At 46.1% G+C, this 18,966-nt stretch overlaps 2 protein-coding genes across 2 annotated transcripts; one reads left to right on the top strand and one right to left on the bottom strand.

Annotated features, from left to right (window-relative positions):
* Positions 1 to 351: 351 nt before the first annotated feature.
* Positions 352 to 13,094, top strand: itih6 (inter-alpha-trypsin inhibitor heavy chain family member 6). The gene is made up of 17 exons (XM_079741324.1): positions 352 to 471; positions 1,177 to 1,212; positions 2,134 to 2,288; positions 4,394 to 4,504; positions 4,664 to 4,911; positions 5,127 to 5,296; positions 5,774 to 5,890; positions 6,023 to 6,194; positions 6,539 to 8,266; positions 8,434 to 8,466; positions 8,583 to 8,600; positions 8,688 to 8,735; positions 8,824 to 8,853; positions 9,084 to 9,128; positions 9,241 to 9,354; positions 9,636 to 10,019; positions 10,130 to 13,094. Exons 1-17 carry the CDS (start codon positions 361 to 363, stop codon positions 10,414 to 10,416), a joined length of 3,807 nt encoding a protein of 1,268 aa, XP_079597450.1. The 5' UTR covers positions 352 to 360; the 3' UTR covers positions 10,417 to 13,094.
* Positions 11,307 to 18,156, bottom strand: gdi1 (GDP dissociation inhibitor 1). The gene is made up of 11 exons (XM_079741325.1): positions 17,909 to 18,156; positions 17,002 to 17,109; positions 16,686 to 16,785; positions 16,287 to 16,421; positions 15,975 to 16,173; positions 15,374 to 15,505; positions 15,157 to 15,256; positions 14,725 to 14,896; positions 14,267 to 14,411; positions 14,077 to 14,131; positions 11,307 to 13,801 (listed from the first exon to the last, which is right to left on the bottom strand). Exons 1-11 carry the CDS (start codon positions 17,951 to 17,953, stop codon positions 13,649 to 13,651), a joined length of 1,344 nt encoding a protein of 447 aa, XP_079597451.1. The 5' UTR covers positions 17,954 to 18,156; the 3' UTR covers positions 11,307 to 13,648.
* Positions 18,157 to 18,966: the final 810 nt, after the last annotated feature.

The following is an 18,966-nucleotide window of genomic DNA, read 5'->3' on the forward strand; positions in this document are numbered from 1 at the left end:
AAACGCTCAGAATGCACTCACATACTAAAGCGTGGCTGTTTTCAACCCAAGCAGGACTATCAATATTCTGACTAAACATCTGGAAAACACTTTGTTTTGCTTGCGTTTGAAACCTCATTAGCTGGCTGTGGTAGGCTACAGCTAATCACCCATCGGAGCAAGTTATCCAACAGTTGAAACGGAGCGGCTCTGGGGGAGAGCCTGCCCCTCGCTGCCCCTCGCTGCTAAAACAACTCGGGTTTAAATGTGGGGTTTGTTTCCCCAGTCTCGCCACGCTGCTTCACATTCCCGCCGACTTCGTTGTGGCATCGAGACTTGGATATATTCGTCTGCAGCATATCATATGTTAATACGGACATCATGTCTTTTCATATCAAATGCGTTTTGTTCATTTTTACGTGTTGTGTACAAGAGGGATTATCAGGGGGATATAAGGTGGGCCCACAGCTTGGAGCGGAGGAGCTTCTACAGGTGAGGCCATGTGGAGCTTTAGGATCGTACTTTATCACGCTAACTTTAAGTCTTCGTAGATAAAGGCATCCTTACAACATAGAATGTCGAATGATGTGATTTAACGCTTGAATTACCGAATCCCTCATAAGTATATGCATGGCGAAATATGTCAATAAAAATCATGATTTAAAAAATGTAGGACTACTTTTTGTGCACTGTAAATCATTCTAATCTTGAGTCTACGGTGAAAACCGAACTGGTTCTAGGGCTAGGCTATATATAAGTTAGTTAGCCTGCAAATTGTAGGCTGCTTTATTACTGCTTAACATCCAAATACCATCTTCATTATTATTCAGGTCGAGGCCTATTTGAAAACCTGAGCTATACACTGACAAAGACATGGATTGTATGCAAGATTAACATTTGAACCCAGACCATGAAACCCAGATACCCTTCTGTACACTAAATACATATACTTAAATAACCAACCATCAGGGCTTCACACGGGCCTCTGAGATTGCAAAGACTGGTTTTGCTAAAAAGAGAACTGCAAATGCAGTGTCATGTATAAGTAAATTACTTGTATGTCAAATTCCCATTTTCAACATCAGTAAAAATGAATATAATGCTTAAGCACTAACTCTTAAATGGCTATTTTACTACAAGCACAATATTCATGAGATAACAGTAAACAGACTGACTCCGTGCTTATTTCTGTTTCAGAGAGCAAAGCGTCAAAGCAAACCGGCAAAGTCAATGGTAAGCATTGCTGGGGTTTCCTGGGGAATATCATACACTCGTATTACACGTTATTGTGTTTCAATAAGATATGAGGTATATGGAACAGCCGATGATGAGAAGCAAAATTATGATTGTTATTATTGCAATTGTAGTTATTGTTTCATATCGTTCAATGATCATCAGATACTGGTTAGTCAAGAGAACGAACAACATTAAATTGCTTGGTGTTTGGCCCTAATCAAAGTAAAGAACAGCCTTCCTTCAGATAAGGACTTAACTTCTACCCATCAAACATGGAAGAACTGTAAATCTCAGCTATTTCAGGACAATTCCAGTATATTCCTTGCACATTGGTTCTAGAGATGTGAATGTGAACCCAGTAGCCGTTGTTATGGTGGAAACAGCAGCAGAGCAGCTTCTGTAAGGGCCCATTAGAGGCAGGGGGCTCTGACAGCTGATGACCTGACCCGCGGCCCCGCCAAGCTGTGGGCAGCGTTGACCAGAGGGGTTTCGGCAGGCGCCATGCGGTACCCGGGTAAACACAGGGGGGAGGGGGGGGGGAACCCTGCAGAGACGTTCTCTGTGATGTCGACTTATCTTATCATGGCAAAGCTATGAGCTTAGCTAGTGTAACGATTATGGCGGTGAAATGAATACACTAGTTACAGTAAGAAGATAGCAGGGGGTGCGTGACTGGTTTATGCATCAATAAGACGTGTATCACAATTGTAAAAACACTTAACTTACGTTGACTCTAGAAAATGTCAGGTAAGAGATGGACTTTGTTGCCAGTCAGTGCAGAACTCAAAACGTATTCTAGTTTGGACCGAAACGACATCTAATACAGATACAGTTTGGTCTATGACCAACAGAAACATATCTCCTCTATATTGTCCAACCTTCTCTGAGCTTGAGTTCCTGACGATGTGGGGCTCTCAGTTGAAGGTGACGGACCACCACGTCCGGTGTGCGGTGGTCTCCCGCTACGCCCTCACCACGGTCCGCAGCTCCGTGTGGAACCCGCTGCCCGTCACTAAGGAGGCGGCCTTCGAGGTGGACCTGCCGGCCTCCGCGTTCATCTCCAACTTCACCATGTGAGTCGCCGCCTGCACGTCGGACCCGCACCCCCCGTCCCCGTCGGTGTGGCGTCCAATGACAGTTTTGGCGGGGGAAACGCTGGTGTGATATTCAATGGGAGGTACTCAGGTGGTCCCGTTCAGCATGACATTGTTCTTTTGTATGTTGATTTTTTTCAATGGGTCAAAGACCCTATCCTTGTGCAGCACATAAAACGGCTCGTTGACATGACACTGATGGCGAAGTGCACCGCGGCTGTAAACCTCTGATCCGTCTGTTAGATGTCCTGCTGGGTGGAAGGTTTCAAGGCCCAGGCCAGGGTTTCTGTCCCAAGCGGTGACTCCTAAATAAACAAGTATAAGTGTTGAATGTCTAGCAAATATATCTTTTTGTTGTTTTGCTTAGAGGAGGCTTACCTGCGGACAACTCTGGGACATATTTTCATGTTGATTTCTATAATATATATATATATATATATATATATATGAAAATATGCAACATGTTCATTATGGTTAGGGTAAGCTTAACCCTAGCCCTAACCAGAACCCATCTGAGCCGAAGGTAGAAGAAAACAATATTTTAATCATGACTCAAAACAAACAACGTCCCCTTACGAAATAACCATTTAGGTAAGTGCCCAGTGGCAATGGAGAGAGTCTAGAAATGATGTCAGCAACTTAAACAGGAGCTAATATTCCAGTCAAAAGGGGCGACACACCCCGAATGCTTAGAGGGCTCGAAACCACTATGCTATTTCTCCAACGCTAAATATAAACCAAACAAACAAGTCAACACGGCCCACAGCCTGGAGCCGGGCTGGGAGCGGAAGTTGGCCACAAGATGAATGGCGGGCTTTGTAAACAGAAGCCAGAAATGTAATCGAGAAAATGACAGGAGTTTACCAAGCTTCCTCTGCCTTCCTCCTCTGTACAGTTTACCAAGGCTCCCGGCCAGCGCCAACATACAGTACACACACACACACATAGCACTCACACACAACCTTTCACACACATTTCTTTTTTTTTACTTTTTGAAAGTTTTTTCTCACTAGCCTATTCGTTGTATGGGCACAGAATCTCTCTCTCTTTATCCCTCCATTTCACACACTTGCAGCACATACATGCACACTCATGTCTAAACACACACACACACACACACACACACACCACACACACACACGCAAACACCCTCACACACCCATTCGTGTTGCCATGTATAGTTAGTGCTAACAGCACGAGGCCAGCGGCCCCCAAGGGGGGAGAGCAGGCTGTGGGAGAGTGTTTTCCTTGGTTACGTGGAGCTCCTGTGTGTTGGACTGAGAGCCCTGTGTTCAGTCTGGAGGTCAGCCTGTTCCCCCGCCTGCCACACATGCAAACATAAGCCCCTCGGTTTTCCAGCCCTGCCCTGCCTCATGGCGCTGTGTCGCCAACAAGACCTGCTTCAAGACCGCCAGGTTTATTTTTGAAGCCCTGGATGGTTTCCTTCTCCTGGGGTATATTTGTTCAAAAGAAACAGCGTGACCTTAATTTAGCACCCTGTCATATTCACCTTGGTGACAAGGGGGAAAAATGTAAAATCGACCAACTGGATGTGTATAGTGCGTGTGTGTTTCTGGTAGTGCTGGGTTCGTGTTTGTGTTTGAGTGTGTGTGTGTGTCTGTGTGTGTGCTTGTGTGTGTTCGGGAGGGGAGGGTATCCCCTGGAACTGCGCCGCTAGATCCCGACTCAAGGATTTTGTTTTCCGAGGGAAATGACCCGGCTCTCTTCCGAGTTCCTCTTCCTCAGCCGCCTGATGACCTCACCTTTTTCCAAGCCACACCTTTCCAATTTGGGAAAAGAAGATCCCCATACAAACTACACTCACAGCACGCACACCGCATGCCTGTGTATTGGCTAAGCCCTCCCACCAGCGGCAGCTCGCTGCATTCTGATGATTTGCCGCAGTGTAAAAACACAAACTGTGCGTGCAAACTGTTGCCGGTTCAACCGACTACCCCCATCACGGCTGGTCTCTAGTCGCTACCCCCCGGGCAGGGCTTGTTTCCAAACCCCACATATTTTTATGACGTCTGGGGCTCAGACAAAGAACCGGTTCTTATTCCAAATTTCCTGTTTCCCATCAGCACCTCCGATGGCAAGGTGCACGTGGCCCAGGTACAGGAACGCACGGCGGCCAGGAAGATCTACGACGCCGCCAAGAAACAAGGAAAGACCGCTGGCCTTGTGGCTACAAAGTCAGTAGGAAATAGAAATGGATGAGTGATTAATCTCCCATTTCAAGAAATTTCCAATGTATGTTCGTTTTTCATTTATATAATAGTAATAGCGCCACATACTGTCAGCGGAGTCATCCAGCCTGATTGTTCTGTTGTTGTTGCGTGTGATCATCAAAGGGAACGGGAGATAGAGAAGTTCCGCGTTGCAGTGAGCGTGCCACCAGGGGCAGAGATGTCCTTCTCCCTGTCCTATGAAGAGCTCCTCCCGCGGCGACTGGGGCACTACGAGCTCAGCCTGGGGCTCAGACCCGGGCAGCCGGTCCAGAACCTCACGCTGGACGTCAGCGTAGAGGAGAGAACGGGCATCAGCTTCCTCAGGGTCCTACCGCTGAAGACCAGCCGGCTGATGTCCAACACCGTCAAAGGTAAAACAAGTCAAACAATCATATCGCAGTGATTCCAATCATTGGATATGTGTTATACTAGCATTTCGCCATTCCACAGAGTCCCTCCACTGTGATAAGATCCCTTGACCTTCTCTGTTGGCCTAACAGCATAATTGCTTATGATGTGGCTCAATCACTCGCACCACCTAGCCCGTTGGACTTAATGGTGATGTCATTTCCGTGCTGACTTGTAGCAGAGGCTGGCCTCCCTCCATCCACTCACGTGGAACACAACGCGGGCTATGCGCGGGTCCGCTACAGCCCCACCCTCCAGCAGCAGAACGCCATCTCCTCCCGGGGCCTCAACGTGGACTTTATCATCCAGTACGATGTGGAGCTCAGAGACCTCATCGGGGATATCCAGGTCTGCACCTTTATTATGTTTGCCTTTCTGTTTCCATTGTATTATAATGACCTCGCAGCTGACATAGGAAGGTCCAGTCATTAGTACTGTATGAATATTTATAAGCACAAACTTGGTTACTGTAAGGCTGTAACCAACGCCAAACTAAGCGCCAACAACAACCAATTCACGGAAACACTCCCCGCAAAACTCTGACACATTCAACAAGCATCTCCTCATATTTCTGTTCTAACCAGGCCCCTCCCCCAGCTGACCTGGTGATTAGCCACCCACACTTATTGACAGCTAGAACATTCCAATACATGCACATGGAACAACTTATATAACGGACAACGATATACATTAGCAAACACATAAAACACAAACTCTTAGAGAGTCCTAGGGTCGCTACAGTATTTTTTTGAGATGCGTGAAAGTCTGCATGAAGTGCCAACTATTAATTTGCCAGTTTGTCTCCTTGGCTCTTGTTCTCTCCAGGTGTACGACGGCTACTTTGTGCATTATTTTGCACCTCGGGGCCTTCCTGTGGTTCCCAAGGACGTCATATTTGTCATAGACGTCAGCGGCTCCATGATCGGCACTAAGATAAAACAGGTAAAACAAAGAAATGTATTGTCAAAATACAGATAAGATTTGATCGCATTGAGTCGCTTTATTGCTTGCGATGATGAAGAAACTGTTCATCATCACTGTTCATAACAGTCCTGTGCTCCTGTGTGCAACCAGACAAAGCAGGCCATGCACACCATCCTGGGAGACCTGAGAGAGGCCGACCACTTCAACATCATCACCTTCTCAGACAAGGTGCACGCCTGGAGGAAGGGCCGGACGGTGCGTGCGACTCGCCAGAACGTTCGGGACGCCAAAGATTTTGTGAGGAGGATCATTGCAGAGGGATGTGAGTTGGTATGCTAGGTCAAATTTAAGGGACCCTTACCTTCTAATGTTTTGTTGATTATTAATGTGTAATTTCAGTATTCTAGTCTTATTTAAGATGACATATTATACCACCAGGTGTGAGTGTGATTAGCCTTTTTAGATGGACACGCCCACGTGTGATGTCAGAAGCGGCATATATTCAAAACGGCTTGTAACGGCTAGTCACACTCACACCTGGTGGTATAATGTGTCACCTTTAATGATCATAATCAGTTTTACAAACTACCTTATTTATTTATTTCTTCTGCTTTTCTTTCTTTATTAAACCTCTTTCTTTCATTTCATTTCCTTCTCTGGCCCCAGGGACCAATATCAACGCAGCGCTGCTTTCAGCCGCCCAGCTCGTCAACCCCCCCCCGTTCGGCCCCCCCGGTCCGGCGTCCTCCAGCGATCGCCGCGTCCCGCTGGTCATCTTCATGACCGACGGCGAGGCGACCGTCGGCGTGACGACCGGCGACGTCATCCTCGGCAACGCCCACAAGGCCCTGGGCTCGGCCTCCCTGTTCGGCCTGGCCTTCGGGGACGACGCCGACCTCCTCCTGCTGAAGCGGCTGGCCCTGGAGAACCGCGGCGTGGCCCGGATGGTGTACGAGGACGCCGACGCCGCCCTGCAGCTCAAGGGCTTCTACGACGAGGTGGCCAGCCCCCTGCTGTCGGACGTCCAGCTGTCCTACCTGGACGACCGGGCGTTTGACGTCAGCCGCTCGCTCTTCCCCCACTACTTCCAGGGCTCGGAGCTTGTGGTCGCCGGGAGGCTGCGGCCGGGCCCCAGGAGCTTGAAGGTGTCCCTGAGCGCGGTGGGCGCCAGGCAGGCGGTGAAGGTGGAGCGCGCCGCCGCCGCCGCCGCCCACAGGGCCGAGGGGAATGATGTGGCGGGGAGTGTGGGGGGACGGGCGGGGATCTCCAGCTTTGTGCGTCGGCTGTGGGCGTACCTCACCATCAAAGAGCTGCTGCAGGCCAAGCTCAACACCACCGACCAGGCCACTCAGAGGCTTCTCACAGACAAGGCCACGAAGCTCTCACTCAAGTACAACTTTGTCACGCCCGTCACCTCCCTCGTGGTCGTGAAGCCCGACGCGGACCAGGCAGCGCACAGGCCAGCGACGACCACGGCGACCACGACGACCACGACGACCTCAAAGCCCGTCCCCTCAACCACTACCGTTACTACTACTACGAGCAAAGCGGCGGCTCATGCTAATGCTAAGAAGCCCAACCCACCATCTAACCCACGGACTAACAAATCTAAACCAAACGCCTCAAGGGTTAAGACGCCTCTTCCTCAACCACCACCACCTCCTCCGGGCATCGGCCACAAGCTGCAGCCCAGGAAATCCCCCTCACTGCCTACGTTGACGAAAACCACGACTCCCTCGTCCAGCAAGAAACACACAACAACTGTGAGTCCCAGTTCAGTTAGAACCCCCCCAGCACCACTATCAGGTAAAATACCACCCCCAGCTGCCCCGGACTCCCGTAGAGCACCAAAGGTCTCTAATCCGCTGCATCACTTCTATAAAACAGCCCCTCCACCCGCTCCGGGGAAAACCTCCACCCCCCCATATCCCATCACAGCAAAAACAGCAACCGCTCCGTTGACGACGGACAAAGCCCCCAAACAAACCTCCGCCACGCCAACCACGTCCACCGTCACACCCGTGCTGAGCTTGGTCAGTGGCGTGGCTTTAGCCCCGCCCCAACCGCTCACAGCCCAGCCCGCGCCGCCCAGCAGCACAGCCCCGCCTCTTGCCCGACCCCCCCGGCCGACCTCTGAGATGGAGAACGGCACCGTGACGGAGGCCCGCCCCTTGGAGGTCCCCACTGTGATGACCGGCCTGTGGTCCACCTCGGACGCCCCCCCAACTCCGGCCCCGGAGCCGGGTTTCCAAGACGACAACGACACCGCAGACACAGAGGAAGACGTTGAGGACGACTTGGAGGTCAGGGTAGCGACCCTTCTGTCCGGCACCTTTGCCCCTATGCCGGGAGTCACCGACGGGCCTAAGCTCTGGGAGGCCGCAGGACTCCTTGGTAGGTACACTCCATGGCAGGGGATGAATGGCAAATGTATTATTCATGGTATTTATACGGTAGGAGGTTTGTTTTTATGCCCCAAGAAGTCACATTTGAGCCAGCGTGAAAATAAACGATGCCTCATCCGTTTTCCCCATTTGTGTAATTCCTCATCTGTCCACTAGATGTCTCTACCTCCATTCAGATTCAGAGAAAAGGTGAGGAAATGGCCTACAGCTATATATCTTACATTGAGAGTTACATAGTATTGTAACGTCTGAACCGTTTTTTTGTTGCAAATAATATTTATTTTGCTCTAATCTTTTTTGCACAGATATGGACCTGGTGAAAGGTGTGTGTTTCTCATCATGATACAAGAGTTTGCCTCTGAGATTTAGAATTTATTAAAGTGTATTAATGTTTGAATGCATTTTGCCAGATTACGACGCCATCTATGACTACGATTATGACATAAACTATGATTCCTGTAAGTACAAGTAAATGACTAAACTCATTTTCTCTTTAAAACCAGATAAAAAAAATAATAAAATAACATACATGATGTTGTCTTTTAGGGGAGGACACAGCCAACACTGAATCATTTGGTACGTGTTTGTTATTATTCCTTTTATTCATTTGATATATATATCAAATGCTGTTGTGTTTATATGTTCAAATGTGTTTATATATTTCATGGTACGGCAGCTAGGGTATTACAACTAGTAGTGATCATCAAGCTGCTGTGCCTGTTGAGTATTGCCTGTTGAGTGTTGGGTTCAGTGCTTGGGGCTGGGGAGGGAGTTCTGCCCTTTAGTAAAATATACTTTTCTTTTAGGGTCTCCGTCGACACTGAGCTCCGTCAGGGTGTTTTCCTCGTCAGGTAAGTAGCTTTTCATTACATTTCATATTTTATACACAAAAAACAGAAGGCACAGAATCAAATGATTGTTCACTTTAACCTTTCTTGATTGGCCACACTTTGACTATTGTAGTGGATGGAGATCCTCATTTTGTGGTTCAGCTGCCTAAGTTGCAGCAGAACCTTTGTTTCACTGTGGATGGACGGCCCAAGGATGTTCTGAGACTTCTAGAGGACCCAGAAAGAGGTACAGTCAATACTACTGCTGGACATGTTGGTCAATTATTAATTTGAGGTAAAGTAGATTGATAAGACTAGTAATCTGCGATGGCCGTTTGCTATTAATTCTGTATATATAAGATACTAAAGATAGTTGACTAAGCAATAGTCAACATTCATTCGAAAAATGCAGACATAGAAGTATGCTCTAATGCCGCTGGCTTATAGATGTTTTTCTGTTTAGTGACATTAAATAAATCAATGAATCATTAACCTATTTAATGTGTTTTGTCTTTGTAACCACAACAGGCATCATTGTTGACGGACAATTAATCGGAGCTCCATTCAAACTTGGCGCAGAGGACCGCCCCCGCACCTACTTCCACCAATTGGTGATCTCCTCTTCCAAGGGCGGGTCTTCTGGCGTCACGATCACCCTCACACTGGATGCTGTGGTGGTGGAAGGGGAGGGGCGGGACATCTTGTCTGTCAATCAGCCAGGGTTCGTGACCAGACAGGGTGTCAGTGTTGCTGTGGACAAACAGCGGAACTGCTGGATTGAGATGGCCAAGGATGTTCGTTTTCTGGTTCTGTTTCACCATTACAAACACCCCAGCTATCTGCAGGTGTCCCACCTCGGCTTCTACATCGCAAACGGGCGCGGCCTCTCCTCTGCCACGGAAGGCCTACTCGGTAGACCTCATTCACATGATGTTTAACATTTCCCTTTCCCTTTCTCCTATCCCATAATAAACCTGCTCACCATCTCCCCCCCCCCCCGTCTCTACCCTGATTTTTTTCAGGTCAGTTTCAGCACATCGATATGAGCGTTACCATGGTGACGGATCGGGCTGACTCAGCACTTCCCCACCCCCACCACAGCCACAACCAACACCCCGCCAAGGAGGGAGTGCTGGCCAGGGGCGAGCTCCGGCTGGGCTCCACGCGCATGCAGGTCACCTTGCAGGACAAGAGCCTGAAAGACACGGCGCGGAAGCGCCACGGCGCCAAGTGTTGGGTGGTGCCCAAGACGGAGGTGGAGAGGCTCCTGGGACACCCGTACCACAGCTACGTGGCGGGGCGCCTGTGAGCGACAGGGGTGGGCCTAGCAGCGGGGGCAAAGGACAGAACACCGGGGGCTGCTAGAGTGACAGACAGATCTGCAGCCCTGCCTTGATGAGTCATGCGTTGCCTCCCTGAGGGCCGGGCGAAGCTGGTGGTGAGAACGGAGGCTGACGCAGGAGAGGACGGAGATGAGACGGGCGTTTATAAGGCTGAACCAACGATGTCTCCGACAAGCGAGGGATGAGCTAACACAATCCAGCCCTAGATACCAAAGATAGATATACATGTACGTTTGCTGAAGCAAACTCCAAAGATATATTGCACACAGAATGCATTTATATATGAATAATTATTATTTAGGGAAGTTATTATTCTTACATGGTATATTTGTGTTCTTTGTTAAAAAAAGCGATTCTATTTTCATGCTTGGAAATGTATATAACAGATTACTGCATGCATGTACAGTAGGCTAAATATGTATGTACAGTATATATGTATAAATAACTATAAAGTTGACAAGGAAATTATACACTGGTGTAAAGGACTTGTGTTCACTCAATCCAATGTAAGGAAAGAAAACCAACAGGAATTTGATGGGTGTTTCCAGGTTTGCCATGTGCTTTTTTTTATTTTTGTATCACTTCATTCATAGTTTAATTCATTTTAATTGTTACACAAGACATTAGGCGTTGTTCACAAACTAGTGGTCAAACAAGGACTGTAAGTTGTCTACTACTCAGCCTGAACTATTTATTTTGCCAATCTTGAAGGATATTGTCAAAAGTAATTTCCAAAGGCCAAACTGGATGGAAATTGAAACAGTATAACCACACATTAGGCATTGTTTTTTTGATAAATAAAAATAAAAAGTTGAAAGTGAGGAAGTGGTGGGTTCCAAACATAATTACACTCAAAGAATATTGTAGTTTTTATATATGCAATATGATTCCAGAATGAAGACCACACACAATGTTGAACGGAGCATAGTGTGAAACTGCTGTGAATAAATAGTTGTATAAGTCGCTAAGAATTCGGCCCTGCACATAAGCGGCCAACCACTGTCATCAAAACCTGTTTGTTAACAGAATGTTCCATAATGCAACACCGGAATGATTAATTAAGAGAAGGTAAACATAAACACATGACACAGCAAATAGTACAAACAAAGAAATTATATATAATAGTGTGCATCACATTGAAAACGTGGTTTTCTCAGTTATAACATATACTAATAGCATAGCATATTCAGCATTTGACATTGACTTTCCACCAGCGCATCGTTAGAATTCAAATAAATAGATCATAACAATAAGACACAAAAAAAACATGTATTAAACGTTGTTTAGTGTTGTTAAGGGGAATTGGTAAGCCACAGCCTCAGCCTTGCTTAGTGTGTGAGCGAAACTCTTCAATATTATTTGACAAGCGAATGCCACAAATAGACACGACTCTCAATGACCTGTACGGACTCAAATAAATATTCCTGGTTTCTTCATTGAGATGTGCAATGAAAACCTCATTCGGTTTTCTTTTTCAATGTACGCAACCACGCAGCATCATGGACCTCTGAGAGACTGAAGACCATGCTGTGGTTATTGTCTAACATCAGCAGGTAGTTGCCTTTTGAACAAGGGGCAGATTTTCAGCTAATGACTTCTAAAAAACAAAACAGAATCAATTTGTTAGCCTCAATGTATTGACCCCCAAATTAAGGCTAAAACCAAATCAACTACATTGGTTCAGTGGTGTGGGGCGGTATGTCTCACTGTGGCCCTACCAGCCCCCTGCTAGGCTACATGCTTGTTTAAGGTTATTGAAGTGTACGTCCAGTTCTTCGCAGCAATTTTAAGATCTTTACAGGAATGGCAATCTGGGTCAGAAAACACAAGGGTTAGAACAACCAAGACACAATCTGGTGCTTTCACTGTGAGCTGAAATTTCAGTCATCGCCCTCTTCACTCAAAAGTGAAACTTTGCTAGTAGGTCAAATATCCAAGACTCTCCTGACATACATTCCGCGATCCCTGGCACATTCCCTTCCGTTACAAGAGGCCTCCTTCTGTGATAACTTTACATATGTATGTTTATCACGTTACAAATCCTCCTCGAGACCACCTCACTAAGAACTAGCAGGTCCTCTGTTCCTCGTACGCTCTCTCATCTCTCTCACTCTCTCATGCCTTCTTCAGGTTACGCCACCGGTGTTTCACCCTCAGGTCTGTAAACTTCATAACTTCAGCAAGTGAAATGTGCACCAATATAGAATAGCAATAAAACTCTTAATTTGAATAATTTTAAGTGTTAAAAAGGAATCTATTCTCGATTTCGAAAAATCAACAATCACACGTAACACGTAAACAACGGAAAATGTTTTGAGAGGATGGGGGGCGAATAGGACAGTTATTAGCAACCAGTTTTAGCTTGCTTGCTAGCACAGGGAACACTACAGCAGTTGATGGAAAGCCCATTTATAAAGAGCTGCTCACCACGTTTTTTTGCCTGACCAAAGTATTTTGCCAAAATAAGCAGAAGGAGTCTATTGGTAAAAGAGCGAGTAAGAGAAAAAGAGAGAGTGAGAGAGAGAGAGAGAGAGAGAGAGAGAGAGAGAGAGAGAGAGAGAGAGAGAGAGAGAGAGAGAGAGAGAGAGAGAAAGAGAGACAGAGAGAGAAAGCAGGGTTGGCATTGAAAATGCATGGAATGGTCCAGCCTTCACATCCCAGTGATATAATGCTATGTACAACACTACCATGTGTAAAAGATGCATGCATGTGAAGTGGAAGCCACCTGGCAATAAGGTAACTGCCAAGCCATTTTCATTTACCCAAATCAATCCTCTGCAATTTAGACTTTTCCATCAACTAACGTCCGCATCAAGAATGATATTCTGGAGAGAACGTGAACAGCTCATTAGTGTCCCAGTATTAGTGGAGAACTGAGGGGAAATGACAGATTTGACAATAAGCTCATCAACCCTGCTTTTCAGTGACAGATAAGGTGTGAACATGAACAACGTGTTTGTGTGTGTGTTTGCGTGTGTGTGAGTATGTGTTTCAACACCTATAAAGAGAGAGAGAGGGACATGGGGGGAGGTGCAGAGCCAACAAAACCAAACCCAAGCCTGGACCGCCCAATCAATTAAAACCCCTACCCAAGCAGCTCCACATCAACGCGTTACCTCAGGCTCTGCCTCTTTTGCCAAACCCTTTTCCCTCCTCTCTGGCCCCCCCTGCTCTCCCGGGAGAGGCCCACCCGGCCGCTCACTGCTCATCCTCCCCGAACACGTCGTTCTGTTTGCGCTTCATGTTCTCAAAGTCAAACTCGCTCCCCGTCATACGCTTGTAGATGTCCTTGATGTCGTTGCAGGTGGTCTCGAAGTGGGTGGTGGCGTCGTAGGACCGCGAGGCGAACACCTGGCGACAACACTTGAGTTATTACACCTATACTACCTGGATACATAGCATCGATTTATATTGATATATTTATAGATATATGTTATATGTTTATATCATTATATCATTATTGAGTTCACATTCTGCTTCTCTCTGCAGGTCATTGTGAAACACAAATGTGAATATCTGAATAGTCTCACGAGGCTTCATAAACATCAATGTCTAAAGTGTAATATTTATATAAATACAGCATGTCAATTTCATGTGCATACAGGTGAAACCGTGTTCCCACTCACCTGGCTTTCAGTGCCATCATCTGTGGGCTCGTAAAGGTCACTTATAGCCACAAACCTGGAAAACAACGAGTGCCATAATCAAACTACGACTGACAATACCATGAATACGTATCCCATAATGCAGTGTGTTCTGAGACATGACTGACAATAGCCCAGATATGACTACGTTTCCCATAATGCAGTGTGTTACTTCTGGTCAATGGGCTCCAGGAGCTCCAGGGCTGGCTCTATCTCCGCCTCTGGCTCGCTGGTCTCCACCGTGGTGCTGATGATGGCGATGTATTTGCCCTGCGCTGCCACGTTGTGGGCGTAGGAGATCATGCACACGTAGATGTCTGGAGGGAGGAGAGGGGGGAGCGAAGGTCAAAGTGGACTTGGTGAGACAAAAGAACAGAGGAAAGGCTGGAAACCAGAATTGGGGGCGAGCATTACCAACTATGGACAATGACAGAGCAAAAATAGTCCTCTCCCGATAGACATAACAAGAAAATATGAAAATGTAACTAGGCGAAAAACTCAAAATTACCGCTTTAGAAATGCTTTTTCATTTTCTTTTTATCCTTTAGAAGAGAAAAAGCTGCGTTGCTGTGTTTGTCACTAAATGGCTCATCTGGTCAACATTTGCCGGGAATAGGTGTCTGCTCTGACCTGACTTGCGGTTGACCTGATTCTGAGGGATGATGATCTGGCAGGAGTTGGCGTCGTTGGTGTTTTTGATTGGGTGGCTGAGGACGCATATCACACGGATCACCTGGCCCGCCTTGCGCACGCGGTCCTGGATGTAGCTGGGGTCACAGATGAGCTGCTTGCAACGAGCCACCTGCAGCCATGGGGGGGAGACAAAACCAAAGCAGAGATGGATCTGGGTCACTCGAAACCAAAACCCCACCATGTTGTGTTCATTCTGACAATCACACACGCCCACCCATGTTCAGGGAATGTGTGTGACTTATTAAAAGACATTTCTAGGATCTCAAACAACAAAAAAATATTACAAGTAACTTTAAGTATATTAGACACATGAGATATAACATGGCACTTGCTGGTCCAGAATACAAAGGAAAAGACAATGCAGTGTACCTCTCCCTCAGACTTCACGCCGACCACATGACCGTCTTCCATCACGATGTCGTCCACTGGCTTGTTCAGCATGTAAGTGCCGCCATAGATTGCGCTCAACCTGTGGCCACAAATAATAATTAAATCAAAAATCAAAAACACCCGATACTAACTATGCGATAATGAGCATTCAAAGTACAGATGAACAATAGCTGTATGTAAGACGGGGGTGACATACCTGGCGAATCCCTGTGGCAGCTCCCCCAGGCCGTACAGGGGGTACAGGTATGGGCTCTTCCCGTAGCGAGCCAGCGACTCACTGTACAGCTTGATGCGGTTCACGGTCTCCAGACAGGGGACATCCAGGTAGCTGGCAGAGCGAGGAAAGGTGCAAGGGGTGGTAAGTACGTAAACATGATAAAAATAAGCCAGAGCTGAGCATATTCCTATTTAGTGATTCTGATGTGTCTTTAAGCCTGAAGCAAATGGAGTGCTAGACTCCACAAATAATCATTAAGATCCTTAAAGATTATTTTGCCTATTTCCAGACATGGCTGAATGCTATGATGTTATTCCCTTTAAATATTAAGCCTCTGGTGAAACCGTGACCGAGAAAATCTGGCATTGTTGAATATGTGAGTAATATCATCGTTATCTAACAAGGCTTTAAAAACGAGGCAAAACAAAATGTTCCTCAAATGAATACCTCTGATTAGACCAAACACACTGAAATAAGCACCTTAAGAAGAAACCTAAAAAACTGAACTGTGAGTGAAACAACCACAGCTATCGGTCTCTAAACTCTTCCATCGCCTGTAGCATGCGAGTGCTGCCCTTACTCGTCCGTCCTGTAGAGGGCCAGGGCGTGGCCGGTGAAGTCAATGACATCTTGGCCCAGGTCAAACTTCTTGTACACGTCCCTCATGGTCGTGGCCTTTGGGTCCACCCCCTCAAAGGTCTTGGGGTCGTTCTCGTCAAAGTTGGCCACAAACACTAAGAACTTGCGGAACCGTCTCTTCTCAAACATTCCCATGAGATCTGGTGAACCAAACAGAGAAAGACAGCTGTCACAAGAGCGATCACGTTGTCCTTTGATTTGCATCTGTGGTCCTAAACTGTACCGGAGAATTGTGAGTGTCAGGGGAACCTACTCGAAGCCAGCGCCTCGGTCTCAGTGGATGGCACCTTGTAGATCTTTCCTCCCTTGTACACAAAGCTTCCCTCCACAACCTTGAAGTCCAGATAGCGGGTGACCTCAGTGTACAGCAGCATCTTCACGAGCTGACCTGAACTCATCCAGTTACACGTCCACACAGTTAGGCCACGTTCGGTTAGAACCGCTTTATAATCATACAGTACTCAGTAATAACATACCACTTCTTCATCACCTTATTAGCTACCATGTCAATCAAGATGTGCAACCAATAATTCAAATTTTAGTTGGTGTTGGAGGATGGGGCTATGTAAACATATAGGCTATGTAAAATATGTTTCTTCTTTGGTTTTTAATCAATGCAGACAGTGTTATGCAAACATAATGCAATACTGACCGTTGGCCATGAGGAACTTTGGGATCAGGTCAACATTCCAGTCTCTTCCTCTGCCCATTGACTCTGGAGGGCTATCTGGGAGGCCAAAGCGCTTGTAAAGCTGAAAGACAAACATCATCATCAGCCTAAATAGCTAGCAATGGTAATACTGCTGCATCATGAAGGCAAGGGCATTATTCAATCAAAATGGCAACCCCTGACACACAATAGCGAACAACAGCCTACAGGACTTAATATGATGTAACAGGAATCATAAAATGTATTGATTATTTTTATTACTCCTAAAGAATAACACAGCGAGGACCGCAGCTTTTACCTCCTCTAGGGGGGTGATGGATGAGCTCTCTCCACCATAGTAGGGGTTTCTGTCCATGTGAAGCACCTTCTTCCCATTCACAGACATAATCCCAGACAGAATGCATTCCTGGTGGGAAAAATATAATTTACAATTTAAAAATCGAAATATATATATATATATACAAAAAAGATCTTTGCAAAAACATCAAGCCCTATTTGATTATCAATTGTAGCAATGTATAGGTTAAGAAAGGTGGATTAGTCAAATATAATGCAGGAGGATGCAGAAAGGTGAATGAAGGTTGTGCGCATGCGCCACATGACCGCATCCGTGTCTACCGTGTATCGGCTGTTATAATAATAATAATAATAACAAAAAAATAAAGCTAATAACAATAATTATTCTATTTATTGAGAAGGCTAATGTATCATTTATGCAAACGCTACCGCAAAGGCCTATACATCGACTATAAAAAAAAGGGGACGAAAGTAGGCTATAGAAATAAGAATCCCTTTATTAATAAAGCAAATACTAACAAACAATCCAAACTATTCAGTGTATCAAGTTAAATTTTACATTCATATTAATCTGATCAAACGCTACCCGAGCTTTGGCACATCATAGACTAGAGAGAGGCCTCAGTGATCGGTACCGTGATATAGGGTTACGCCTAGGATGCTCTTTTAAACGGTGTCAAAGAACGGCGCATTGGCTGCCGTCAAGAATTGCCAGACGTGTTCCATTGTGGCATACAGACTTCATTGATTGAGATGTTGATGTTAACATGTTTCATAACAATATTTCATCATGTTTCGCCCATCCACAGGGATGCAGGAACTATTGCCTCCTAGGGTGGTAACCCGGTAGCCGGGCCAAGTAAACCAATAGTCCAGATAGGCCATCTAAGCGTATATGATTCACTTACTGTGAGTCCGGTGCCCAGAACGATCACATCATATTCCTCATCCATGTTGTATCACTGCCACTCCTGTCTCGCCCTCTTCAGACCAGTGAAATTCAAGGGAGTTGATGAAAAAACGCTGCCAATAAGTCAAGCAATGAGCGCAGTTCGCTTTCTTTGCCCAAGTGTGTTCAATGACTTCACTTTAAGTTGAATAGTATTTATTTATCATTAGACAAAAATGCGAGCGGAATATATTCCACACTGTCACCGGCGAGGACGACCAAAGATGGCCCTAATCGTGGAACACTCTGGAATGGTATTCTGCCGCGGCTGCAAATAGTGCCCATCCTCCGACACTTCCCATTCACACCACATTATGGAAAGTGATGATTTCGATTGCTGTAATCCCCTTTCAGAAATTGTTTTAAAGAGTTATTTGGAAGGTTATAATGCTGGTATAATAATTTTGCTTATACTTTGACATTGTCTCTTAAAAATGCTCTTTGTCTAAATCCCCATATATTCCTTCTGTTCTTTTCAATTGAGATAGATGCTGTAGCAATTCATGGATGCAAGTATATCCCTCCGCCACCACGGCACTGGCGGAAGGGAGTTGCTTTCACTGACCAGAAAAGAACCTTTTCAACCAAATTACCGTAACTAAAGTAACCATCAGAGCGATGTCGGATAGTTTTACTCCATGACTGATATGTTTCCTTTGCAGTATGTGCTATATTGAAATGGCAATAGGAACATGTACGTATATGTTTGGGCCATTATTAATCGATTAACCACGGTCATAAACTAAGCAATGATCGCAGAACAGGGCGAAGGCGTGGACCTCAGTGGTCCAAATATCAGCACCATGGAGAGCTGCCAGGTACCCAAGACCCCCGACCAGGACACGACAAAGGAAACACGTAGAGCACATAGTGACAACACACGTTATGACGCACCTACTTGATACATTTATTTATTTAAAAATTAGGGCAATAATGCATAATTTTCTTTATTTAGAACCCACATGTGTTTAAATACTACAACATATGCTATGCTTAATAACATATCGTAAGGCAGCG

Source organism: Pollachius pollachius (assembly GCF_949987615.1).
Source record: "Pollachius pollachius genome assembly, chromosome: 8".
Classification (NCBI taxonomy): domain Eukaryota; kingdom Metazoa; phylum Chordata; class Actinopteri; order Gadiformes; family Gadidae; genus Pollachius; species Pollachius pollachius.